This window comes from Heteronotia binoei, chromosome 1 (genome assembly GCF_032191835.1).
Source record: "Heteronotia binoei isolate CCM8104 ecotype False Entrance Well chromosome 1, APGP_CSIRO_Hbin_v1, whole genome shotgun sequence".
In the NCBI taxonomy this organism is placed as follows: Eukaryota; Metazoa; Chordata; class Lepidosauria; order Squamata; family Gekkonidae; genus Heteronotia; species Heteronotia binoei.
The window spans coordinates 281,910,786-281,922,253 of NC_083223.1; the positions used below are offsets into that span (position 1 = coordinate 281,910,786).

General features: G+C 51.3%; 1 protein-coding gene across 3 annotated transcripts in view; it reads left to right on the plus strand.

Moving 5' to 3' along the window:
- CDC42SE1 (CDC42 small effector 1) overlaps positions 1-11,056 on the plus strand; it is a 91,482-nt gene extending 80,426 nt beyond the window's left edge. For all 3 annotated transcript variants that reach the window (XM_060256384.1, XM_060256392.1, XM_060256399.1), the window contains exons 4-5: positions 6,950-7,046; positions 10,653-11,056. In XM_060256384.1, coding sequence (XP_060112367.1) covers positions 6,950-7,021 — 72 coding nt within the window. In that variant the 3' untranslated portion in view covers positions 7,022-7,046; positions 10,653-11,056. The remainder of the gene's footprint in view (positions 1-6,949; positions 7,047-10,652) is intronic.
- Positions 11,057-11,468: the final 412 nt, after the last annotated feature.

Sequence of the window (11,468 nt, forward strand, 5' to 3'; positions counted from 1 at the left end):
GTGCTCCCCCCAGTGGCTAATCTCAGCTTTAGGTCCTGCATGTAAACTCCATTGAAATCAGTAGGGCTTCCTAGAGATGAAACTAGGGTTGCCGGGTCAGTGCTGGAAAATACCTTGAGACTTTGGGGGTGGATCCGGGAAAGGGCGGGGTTGGGGAGGGGAGGGGCCTCAGCAGGGTACCGTGCCCTGGACTCCGCCCTTCCAACCCCTTTCTCCAGAGGAGCTGATCTCTGCCAGCTGGTGATCAGAAGTAAAAGTTGGAGATCTCCAGGCCCCACCTGGAAGCTGGCAACACATCATTAAACTACCCTTAAAATCAGACTGTGCCAACAATGGCGGCATTCTCCTGCTATTTAGCAGGAATCATAATAAGGGCATCGAAGGAGTCCTGCTGGATCAGGCCAGTGGTCCATCTAGTCCAACATCCTGTCTCACCCAGTGGTCAACCAGCTCCTCTGGAGGGCCAACAACAGGGCAGAGAGGCTGAGGCCTTCCCCTGAGAAGAACCTCAGAAGAGCCCTGCTGGGTCAGACCAGTAAGGGCCATCTAGTCCAGCCTCCTGTCTCACACAGTGGTCAACCAGTTCCTCTGGAGGGCCAACAACAGGGCAGAGAGGCTGAGGCCTTTCCCTAAGAAGAACCTCAGAAGAGCCCTGGTGGGTCAGACCAGGGAGGGTCCATCTAGTCCAGCCTCCCGTCTCACACGGGCCACCCAGTTCCTCTGGAGGGCCAAGAACAGGGCAGAGAGGCTGAGGCCTTCCTCTGAGAAGAACATCGGAAGAGCCCTGCTGGGTCAGACCAGGGAGAATCCATCTAGTCCAGCCTTGTGTCTCACACAGTGGCCAGCCAGTTCCTCTGGAGGGCCAACAACAGGGCAGAGAGGCCGAGGCCTTCCCCTGAGAAGAACCTCAGAAGAGCCCTGCTGGGTCAGACTAGGGAGGGTCCATCTAGTCCAGCCTCCTGTCTCACACAGGCCACCCAGTTCCTCTGGAGGGCCAACAACAGGGCAGAGAGGCTGAGGCCTTCCCCTGAGAAGAACATAGGAAGAGCCCTGCTGGGTCAGACCAGGGAGGATCCATCTAGTCCAGCCTCCTGTCTCACACAGTGGCCTACTAGTTTCTCTGGAAGGCCGACAACAGGGCAGAGAGGCCGAGGCCTTCCTCTGAGAAGAACATCAGAAGAGGCCTGCTGAGTCGGACCAGGGAGGGTCCATCTAGTCCAGCCTCCTGTCTCCCACAGTGGTCAACTAGTTCCTCTGGACGGCCGACAACAGGGCAGAGAGGCCAAGGCCTTCGCCTGAGAAGAACACTGCCCCACATATAAGAACAGAAGCCATGTTGGATCAGGACATCTTTTTTGAGTTGGGGCAAGAGTAAAAAAATGTTCCCCCACGCAAAAAATAGGAGGGGGGGCACCAGTGCTAGAGAGTTGCCTCCCTCCCTCTCAGGAGGGCGGACATTGGGATGCTTTTGCACCTCTCCGCCTTGCGAAGAAGGGGTGAGAACACCCAATCTGGCTCCCTCCCCATAAGACCCCACTGGGCAGCTGGCCAGTTAAGAGAGCCAGTTTGGTGTAGTGGTGAAGTGTGGGGACTCTTATCTGGGAGAACCGGGTTTGATTCCCCACTCCTCCACTTGCAGCTGCTGGAATGGCCTTGGGTCAGCCTTAGCTCTGGCAGAAGTTGTCCTTGAAAGGGCAGCTGCTGTGAGAGCCCTCTCAGCCCCACCCACCTCACAGGGTGTCTGTTGTGGGGGGAGAAGGTAAAGGAGCTTGTGAGCCGCTCTGAGTCTCTGATGCAGAGAGAAGGACAGGGTATAAATCTGCAGTCGTCTTGTTATCTGGGAGAACCGGGTTTGATTCTCCACTCCTCCCCTTGCAGCTGCTGGAATGGCCTTGGGTCAGCCATCTCTTTCGCAGAGTTGTCCTTGAAAGGCCAGCTTCCGAGAGAGCTCTCTCAGCCCCACCCACCTCACAGGGTGTCTGTTGTGGGGGGAGAAGATATGGGAGATTGTAAGCCGTTTTGAGTCTCTGATTCAGAGAGAAGGGCGGGGTATAAATCTGCAGTCGTCTTCTTACCTGGGAGAACCGGGTTTGATTCTCCACTCCTCCCCTTGCAGCTGCTGGAATGGCCTTGGGTCAGCCAGAGCTCTGGCAGAGGTTGTCCTTGGAGCCATGGAGTGGGGCCATAGCTCAGTGGCAGAGCTTCTGCTTGGCATGCAGAAGGTCCCAGGTTCAATCCCCAGCATCTCCAGTTAAAAGGAGCAGGCAGGAGGTGATGGGAAAGACCTCAGCCTGAGACCCTGGAGAGCCATGGAGAAGGGCCATAGCTCATGGGCAGAGAATCTGCTTGGCATGCAGAAGGTCCCAGGTTCAATCCCCAGCATCTCCTGTTAAAGAGACCAGGCATGAGGTGATGGGAAAGACCTCAGCCTGAGGCCCTGGAGAGCCACGGAGAGGGACCAAAGCTCAGGGGCAGAGCATCTGCTTGGCATGCAGAAGGTCCCAGGTTCAATCCCCTGCAGCATCTCCAGTTGAAAGGACCAGGCAGGAGGTGATTGGAAAGCCTGAGACCCTGGAGAGCCATGGAGAGGGACCATAGCTCAGGGGCAAAGCCTCTGCTTGGCATGCGGAAGATCCAGGTTCAATTCCCGGCATCTCGCAGTGAAAAAGGACCAAATAGAAGAAGATATTGGATTTATATCCCGCCCTACGCTCTGAATCTCAGAGAGGTCACAATCTCCTTTACCTTCCCCGCACCCCCCTCCCCCCAAAAAAACCCAGACCTGTGAAAGCTACGGCTGACCCTAGGCCATTCCAGCACCTGCAAGTGGAGGAGTGGAGAATCAAACCCCATTCTCCCACATAAAAGTCCGCACACTTAACCACTACACCAGATTGGCTCTCACAACGGGTGTGGTTGTGAATGGTGATGTGAAAGACCTCAGCCTAACACCCTGGAGAGCCGCTGCCAGTCTGAGTAGACAATAAAAGATGATGATATTGGATTTATATCCCACCCTCCACTCTGAATCTCAGAGTCTCAGGAGTGGCTCACAGGGCAGTTTGGTGTTGTGGTTAAGTGTGTGGACTCTTATCTGGGAGAACTGGGTTTGATTCTCCACTCCTCCACTTGCAGCTTCTGGGATGGCCTTGGGCCAGCCGTAGCTCTCGTAGGAGTTGTCCTTGAAAGGTCCACTGCTCTCTCAGCCCCACCAACCTCACAGGGTGTCTGTTGTGAGTGGGGGGGCTGGAGAGGTAAAGGAGATTGTGAGATTCAGAGTATAGGGCGGAATATAAATCCAATATCTTCTTCTTAAATCCAATATCATCATCTTCTCCTTTAACTTCCTCCAACACAACAGACACCCTGTGAGGTGGGCGGGGCTGAGAGAGCTCTGACAGAAACTGCTCTTTCAAGGACACCTCTGCCAGAGCTATTGCTATCCCAAGGCCATTCCAGCAGCTGCAAGTGGAGGAGTGAGGAATCAAACCTGGTTCTCCAAGATAAGAGTCCGCACACTTAACCACTACACCAAACTGGATCTGAAATGCTGACTTGGATCGACTGACGGTCTAATTCCATATCAGGCAGCCTTATGTGTGTGTCCTGTACTGATTCAGAAGATGCACGTCAATCTATAACACATCCTATCATTTTGTTTAAAAGGATTGTGCAAACTCACAAAACGTCAACAACCAGGGCGGGGCGGGTGTGGAATCAGCAAAACAGAACCATCAGCAACAAGATCATAGAATCCTAGAGTTGGAAGGGACCTCCAGGGTCATCTAGTCCAACCCCTTGCACAATGCAGGAGACTCACAAACACCTCCCCCTAAATTCACAGGATCCTCATTGCTGTCAGGTGGCCATTAGCCTCTGCTGGAAAACCTCCAAGGAAGGAGAGCCCACCACCTCCCAAGGAGGAAGCCTGTTCCACTGAGGAACCGCTCTTAACAGTCATAGAATCCTAGAGTTGGAAGGGACCTCCAGGGTCATCTAGTCCAACCCCCTGCACAATGCAGGAAACTCACAAATACCTCCCCCTAAATTCACAGGATCACGCCGTCAGTTAGCCTCTGAGGTCCTCTGAAACGATACTCTTGTGTCATGAAGATGGAACCAAACCCCTTTGGGAAGGGACGTCTTCCGCCACCCCGGTGCCACCACTGGAAACATCCCGCCTCATCTAACTGCCCACTGTTTTCCCAGGCGTCTGTGTGTTCCGCCCAGCGACTGGTGTAAACAGACTAAATTATGCAGAGAAGATGCGCTTTGCCTTGAAACACTCGATTAAAATTCAGTGTGAGCTATCGCAGGTCTCTCTCTCTCTCTCCTTTCGTTCCGGTGCTCACACGCCTTTCGCAAGGCAAAGGAGGCTCGTTCTAAACTTGCCCGTGGGAGGAGAGTGGAGACGGGTGACCCAGGCAGCTGTGACAGAACCGCTTTTTCTTCCTGCCGAGCAGAAGGGTCACCGCGAGGACAAGCTGTACTGTTCTGTAGTTCTGTTCTTCCCAGTTCGTTAAATAGTGCTTTTAAAAACTGAAAGGACAGGTGTGACCACGCACCGGAACACCTGAAGCTCCCTGCTATTGAATCAAACCTTTGGTCCATCAAGGTCAATATTAGGATCATAGAATCATAGAGTTGGAAGGGATCTCCTAGGGTCATCTAGTCCAGCCCCCTGTACAATGCAGGAAATTGTCTACTCAGACTGGCAGTTGCTCTCCAGGGTCTCAGGCAGAGGGTTTTTCACATCGTCTGCTTCAGTGGTTCCCAATTCTTTCGACTCTGTGAGAGTTCTGACACAGTGCGGTGGGCGCTGCCTCAAAATGGCTGTCGTAAAATGGCTGCCTCAGGAGGTAGAGCCAGCTGCAAAGCTCTCGTGGCGCCTTCACAGCATGACTGAAGGGAAGTGGTGGCAGCCATTTTGTGGCTGGCTTTGTCTCTTGCGGCAGCCATTTTGTGACTGGCTTTGCCCCTTGCGGCAGCCATTTTGAGACTGGCTGTCCCTCTTGCGGCAGCCATTTTGTGACTGGCTTTGCCCCTTGCGGCAGCCATTTTGAGACTGGTTTTCCCTCTTGCGGCAGCCATTTTGTGGCTGGCTTTGCCTCTTGCGGCAGCCATTTTGTGACTCTGCCCACCACACTGCGTCAGAATTCCAAAGGCACCCACAGGCTCCCAAAGTTCAGGGACTTCATATGCCACATTGTTGCCCACCCACCCAATTTAGAGAGATCCTCCTGGGAACTCTTCACAATCCACCTGGGTTTTCACCATTCTGAACAATTGGGTTGTCATTAAATTTCACTGCTCCCAGTACCAGTCTTTGAGGAACCCCACTTCCCTCCATCACAAGAAATGTTGATTTATTTCTTTTCGCTGCTTTTTGATGTTGATTGAACCAGTTTTTAATTCATAAGAATTACGATTCTGAGGGGATTGGATAAACATCTGGAGCAGAGGTCCATCAGTGGCTATTAGCCACAGCGAATTGTTGGAGCTCTCTGTCTGGGGAAGTGATGCTCTGTATTCTTGGTGCTTGGGGGGGGGCACAGTGGGAGGGCTTCTAGTGTCCTGGCCCCACTGATGGACCTCCTGATGGCACCTGGGATTTTTGGGCCACTGTGTGACACATAGTGTTGGATGGGATGGGCCTTTGGCCTGATCCAACATGGCTTCTCTTACGTTCTTAGAAAACTCATCCTCTTTCCCCATAACTGCTAATCTTCACTCAGGAATCATTACTTTGTCTTAGTATTTTTGGAAGTCCAAATACATAATGTCTACCAAGATTGGTCGCTGTATGTCATGGGCATCTGTAGCAGGAGAAAAGAGCTAGAGTCCAGGAACGAGGTTGTGGCACCTTAAAGATTAACACAATTGGTGGCAGGTTTCACAAGGCACTGCTCACACATTTAGGTATCTGAAGAAATCAGCAGTGACTCATGAAATGTCTACCACATCAAACTTATCCACATAGAATCATGGATTCATAGAGTTGGAAGGGACCTCCAGGGTCATCTAGTCCAACCCCCTGCACAATGCAGGAAACTCACAAACACCTCCCCCTAAATTCACGGGATCCTCATTGCTGTCAGGTGGCCATCTAGCCTCTGTTTGAAAACCTCCAAGGAAGGAGAGCCCACCACCTCCCAAGGAAGCCTGTTCCGCTGAGGAACCACTCTAATGATCAGGAAGTTCTTCCTAATGTTGAGCTGGAAACAAGTACTTGAAGATGGTGATCCTATCACCTCTCAGCCGCCTCCTCTCCAGGCTAAACATCCCCAGCTCCTTCAACCTTTCCTCATAGGACTTGGTCTCCAGACCCCTCACCATCTTCGTCGCCCTCCTCTGGACCCATTCCAGCTTGTCTAGATCCTTCTTAAAATGTGGTGCCCAAAACTGAACACAAGACTCCAGGTGAGGTCTTACCAGAGCAGAGTAAAGCGATACCATCACATCACGTGATCCGGACACTAGGCTTCTGTTGATACAGCCCAAAATTGCATTTGCCTTCTTAGCCACTGCATCACACTGTTGACTCATGTTCAGCGTATGATCCACTAAGACCCCCTAGGCCCTTTTCGCACATACTACTGCTAAGACAAGTCTCCCCCATCCTAAAACCATGCCTAAAAGCAGAACTCATACCTAAAAGCAGAACTCATAATTCTTCACTGTTAATGTTGCTTTCTTTCTCCAGTTTGCAGTTCAAACCAGGGAAGCAGATGCTCTACCACTGAGCTACCATCCCTCTGCTGTCCTGGGTTTTGTCCTGGATTTTTTAATAGTAATTTATATCTTTTGACATGCCAATAAAGGTTGTCCTGTCTGTCTGTCTGTCTGTCTGTCTGTCATATAGGTCATTTCTGGGCAGATAATTATTCAGTCATACATGCAACAAGTAACCCACTTCTTACAACCTCTCTCTCCCTCTCTCTGTATGCAGACGGGGGCAGTCCAGGAAATGAGATTGAAATGCGGCCGAGAGAGACAGTGGAGCAACTCCCGCGGCTTGTAGCTCCGCCCTTTCCCCTTTCTCCAGCGTAAGTGTCTTTCTTAGAGTTGCCAAGTCCAATTCAAAAAATATCTGGGGACTTTGGGGGTGGAGCCAGAGGACTCTGGGGGTGGAGCCAAGAACGAGGTTGTGGTAAGCATAACTGAGCTCCAAAGGGAGTTCTGGCCATCGCATTTAAATGGACCAAACACCTTTTAAATGCCTTCCCTCCATTGGAAATCATGAAGGATTGGGGCGCCTTCTTTGTGGACTCCTAGAATTGGACCCCCTGCTCCAAGGAGAGGAAGCGGATGCTATGCTGAAAATCTGCTGCCTCAACCTCAAAAAACAGTCCCCCCAGAGTCCCAGATACCCACCAGTTCTCCATTATACCCTATGGCAGGGGTGTCTAACTCATGAGGGCTAAATCTGACATGAATGAGATCTTTTCAGACCAGGCCATGTGTGTACCTATTCAAGATTAGGTAGCGGAGATATAAACTTTATAATGGACACAGACAAACACAGTTAAATATATTTTTTTTAAATTAAAATAAAACATGCTTCAAACATTATGCTGGGAAAGACAGAAGGCAAAGAAGAAGGGGAGGGCAAAAGAGGAGATGGCTGGACAGCGTTACTGATGTCACAAACATGGATTTGAGCAGACTTCGGAGGATGGCGGAAGATGGGAGGGCCTGGCGTGACTTGGTCCAGGGGGCTGCAAAGAGTCGGACACGACTGTGCGACTGAACAACAACAAAAAACATTAGCACTTGTTGGTCTTAAAGGTGCTTTCTTTGTATTTCTCCCATGAGATCCAGGGAACTGGGCAAAGGAAGCTCTGTCTGTCTCCTTCCTTCCCCAGGGAACCAGGAGGGGGAGAAGCCTCAGCCAATAGAAGGAAGAGAGGCTTAGCTTAGTAGCTCTGCTGGGTGATTGAGAGAGCCTGGCAAAGCAAGCTATTCCTCCCCAAGGGAGGAGCCTCAGCCAATGGAGAAAAGAGAGGCTTTGCTCTGTAGCTCCTGTGCGATTGAGCGAGCCTGGCAAAGCAAGCTGAGATGCAGAAGGAAGCAAGGGAGAGGCTTGGCTCAGTAGCTCTGCTGTGCGATTGAGAGAGCCTGGCAAAGCAAGCTGAGATGCAGAAGGAAGCAAGAGAGAGGCTTGGCTCAGTAGCTCTGCTGTGCGATTGAAAGAGCCTGGCAAAGCAAGCTCTCCCTCCCCCTTTCCTCCCCAAGGGAGGAGCTTCAGCCAATGGAGAAAATAGAGCTTTTGCTCTGTAGCTCCTGTGCGACTGAGCAAGCCCTCCAAAGCAAACCGCGATGTAGAAGGAAGCAAGAGAGAGGGAGAAGGAAGCAGACAAGAGCCAGTTGCTCGGAAGGCTTGATAGGAGCCCGCTGGGGGCCTGATTTGGCCCCTGGGCTGCATGCTTGACACCCCTGCCCTATGGGAATCGATCTCCATGGGGCATAATGGAGTGGCCAGCAGACATTTCTCTCCCCTCCCCTCCCCTCCCCCACCTGGGGATTGTTGCAACACAAAAGGAAACTGCAGCTGATGGATTAGAACACACTCCTAAGCAACTGCACAGATTACTTATGCGCTCACTTCTGCTTGTTTTCCTACTCTGTTTTTAGTGATTAGCAGCGGCAAACACTGTGCTTACGACACCACGTCATATACATTCAAAAGATAATAATTAGGGTTGCCAAATCCAATTCAAGAAATATCTGGGGACTTTGGGGGTGGGTGGAGCCAGGAGACTTTGGGGGTGGAGCCGGGAGACATTAGGGGTGGAGCCAAGATCAAGGCTGTGACAAGCACAGTTGAACTCCAAAGGGAGTTCTGGCCATCGCATTTAAAGGGACGGCACACCTTTTCAATTCCTAGGAAATAATGGATAGGGGCAGCTTCTTTTGGGGCTGATAGAATTGGACCCCCTGGTCCAACCTTTTTGAAACTTGGGGGATATTTTGGGGAGAGGCACTAGATGTTGTACTGAAAGTTTGGTGCATCTATCTCAAAGATCAGCCCCCCCCCCAGAGCCCCAGATACCCGCAGATCAATTCTCCATGATTTTCTATGGGAATAAATCTCCATAGGGATAACAGAGTTCCCAGCAGACATTTCCCTCCCCTCCCCCCGCTTTCTGACGACCCTGAAGCGGGGGGAGGGTCTCCAAACCGGGGGATCCCCTGCCCCCACCTGGGGATTGGCAACCCTATTTTATTCAGTCGGCATACCCACATGGGAAGTCCCTCAGTGCTTCTAATGAAAGTTAATGGGACTGTGCCTTGAAGTAAGGTCTGGATATGATACAAAGTGGCATTCTTGGAAATTGACATCTTTATCAGCTTGTGAATGTACGTGACGTGTCGTTGTAAGCGTGGCGTCTGCTACTGTCGATTGCTGAAAAACAGAGTAAAAAAACAAGCGGCAGCAGAAGACGATATTGGATTTATATCCCGCCCTCCACTCCGAATCTCAGAGCGGCTCACAAGCTCCTTTACCTCCCTTCCCCACAACAGACACCCAGTGAGGTGGGTGGGGCTGAGAGAGCTCTGACAGAAGCTGCCCTTTCAAGGACAACTCCTGAGAGAGCTATGGTTGACCCAAGGCCATTCCAGCAGCTGCAAGTGGAGGAGTGGGGAATCAAACCCGGTTCTCCCAGATAAGAGAGCTATGGCTGACCCAAGGCCATTCCAGCAGCTGCAAGTGGAGGAGTGGGGAATCCAACCCGGTTCTCCCAGATAAGAGAGCTCTGGCTGACCCAAGACCACTCCAGCAGGTGCAAGTGGAGGAGGGGGGAATCAAACCCGGTTCTCCCAGATAAGAGAGCTCTGGCTGACCCAAGGCCATTCCAGCAGCTGCAAGTGGAGGAGTGGGGAATCAAACCCGGTTCTCCCAGAGAAGAGAGCTCTGGCTGACCCAAGGCGATTCCAGCAGGTGCAAGTGGAGGAGTGGGGAATCAAACCCAGTTCTCCCAGAGAAGAGAGCTCTGGCTGACCCAAGGCCATTCCAGCAGCTGCAAGTGGAGGAGTGGGGAATCCAACCCGGTTCTCCCAGATAAGAGAGCTCTGGCTGACCCAAGGCCATTCCAGCAGCTGCAAGTGGAGGAGTGGGGAATCAAGCCCGGTTCTCCCAGATAAGAGAGCTCTGGCTGACCCAAGGCCATTCCAGCAGGTGCAAGTGGAGGAGTGGGGAATCAAGCCTGGTTCTCCCAGATAAGAGAGCTCTGGCTGACCCAAGGCCATTCCAGCAGGTGCAAGTGGAGGAGTGGGGAATCAAATCCAGTTCTCCCAGATAAGAGTCCGCGCACTTCTCCACTACACAAAACTGGTGTATACGTGGTTTGTGCAGTTGTTTATGAGTGTGTTTTAACTCACCTGGGGATTGGCAACCCTAGTTCCTTGCTAGCTTTGCAGACCCTACCAAGAGATCATTCTGTCCAGGAGTGATAATTCAGGCCTCGTACAAACGATCCGGGGATCCACACTCTTCTCTTGAGGCCCCTTCCCTTTGGGAGAGCTGAACGTGTTTTCATGAAAGGTTAAAATGTGTAGATGTTTCCCCATTTTGTTGGGGGGGGGGGGACATTAATTCTTGTTCTGATCTGGGGGGTTTTTCTCTCCCCCCCCCCCTTTCTTTCTTGCAGGTTCCAGGCTAATTAATAAAAAAAACACCAAAAACAGAAAGAAAGAAATCTATATTATATATATATAAACAGCGCACACTTGAATTACCTGCTTGAACTTGTTAGAACAAGTTGGAAATGCAAGACATCTCCTGGTGAAGTCACTCAGTAACTTATGCGAACGGATTTCCACATGTTCTGGTTATTATTTTCCCCCCCTCCTTTTTAAAGCAAGAAACTAGCAACTAGTTTGGCGTGTAATACGCCTTGCCGTCTGCATAAGAAAAAAAAAACCACGGGTCGATAGAATCCAAGTCTCTCTTCAAGGCACCTTCTCCTCCCCGGCTCATCCCCGTTCCAGTTTTTTAACCCCTTTCCGTTTTTAACTTGTGACTTAATGAGAAAATAAAAGTTGTCCTATCATCTATTTGGGGGCGATTTCCTGACTGGCGCAGCGTCGAGTAACAGAACTTCTTTTCTGGCATATTGCTTTTTTCCCCCAAAAAACCAAAATGAATCTCGTGTGGATATTTGTCTCGTCCGGAGGGCTGGCCTGCAGAAGGGGTTTGTGTAGACCTTACTCCGTATCCCTGAAACAGCTCTCAGCCACAGTGGTGGTTGGCACAGTTTGGAGAGCCACCGAGAAGGGTAGCATGAGAGACAGAGGTCTGACCCACACGTGTGAGCAACAGGTCTTCTCTTCTGCCTCAGCTCTCTTAAAAATGAACGGGACGGGGGCTTCTGTCCGTTTCAATCAGGCATGGGTTGGAGAACTTCCCAGCAGATTTTTCTCCATGGAGGGGAGGTCGCCATTTTGAATTCTCCGCTCTGCGCGCC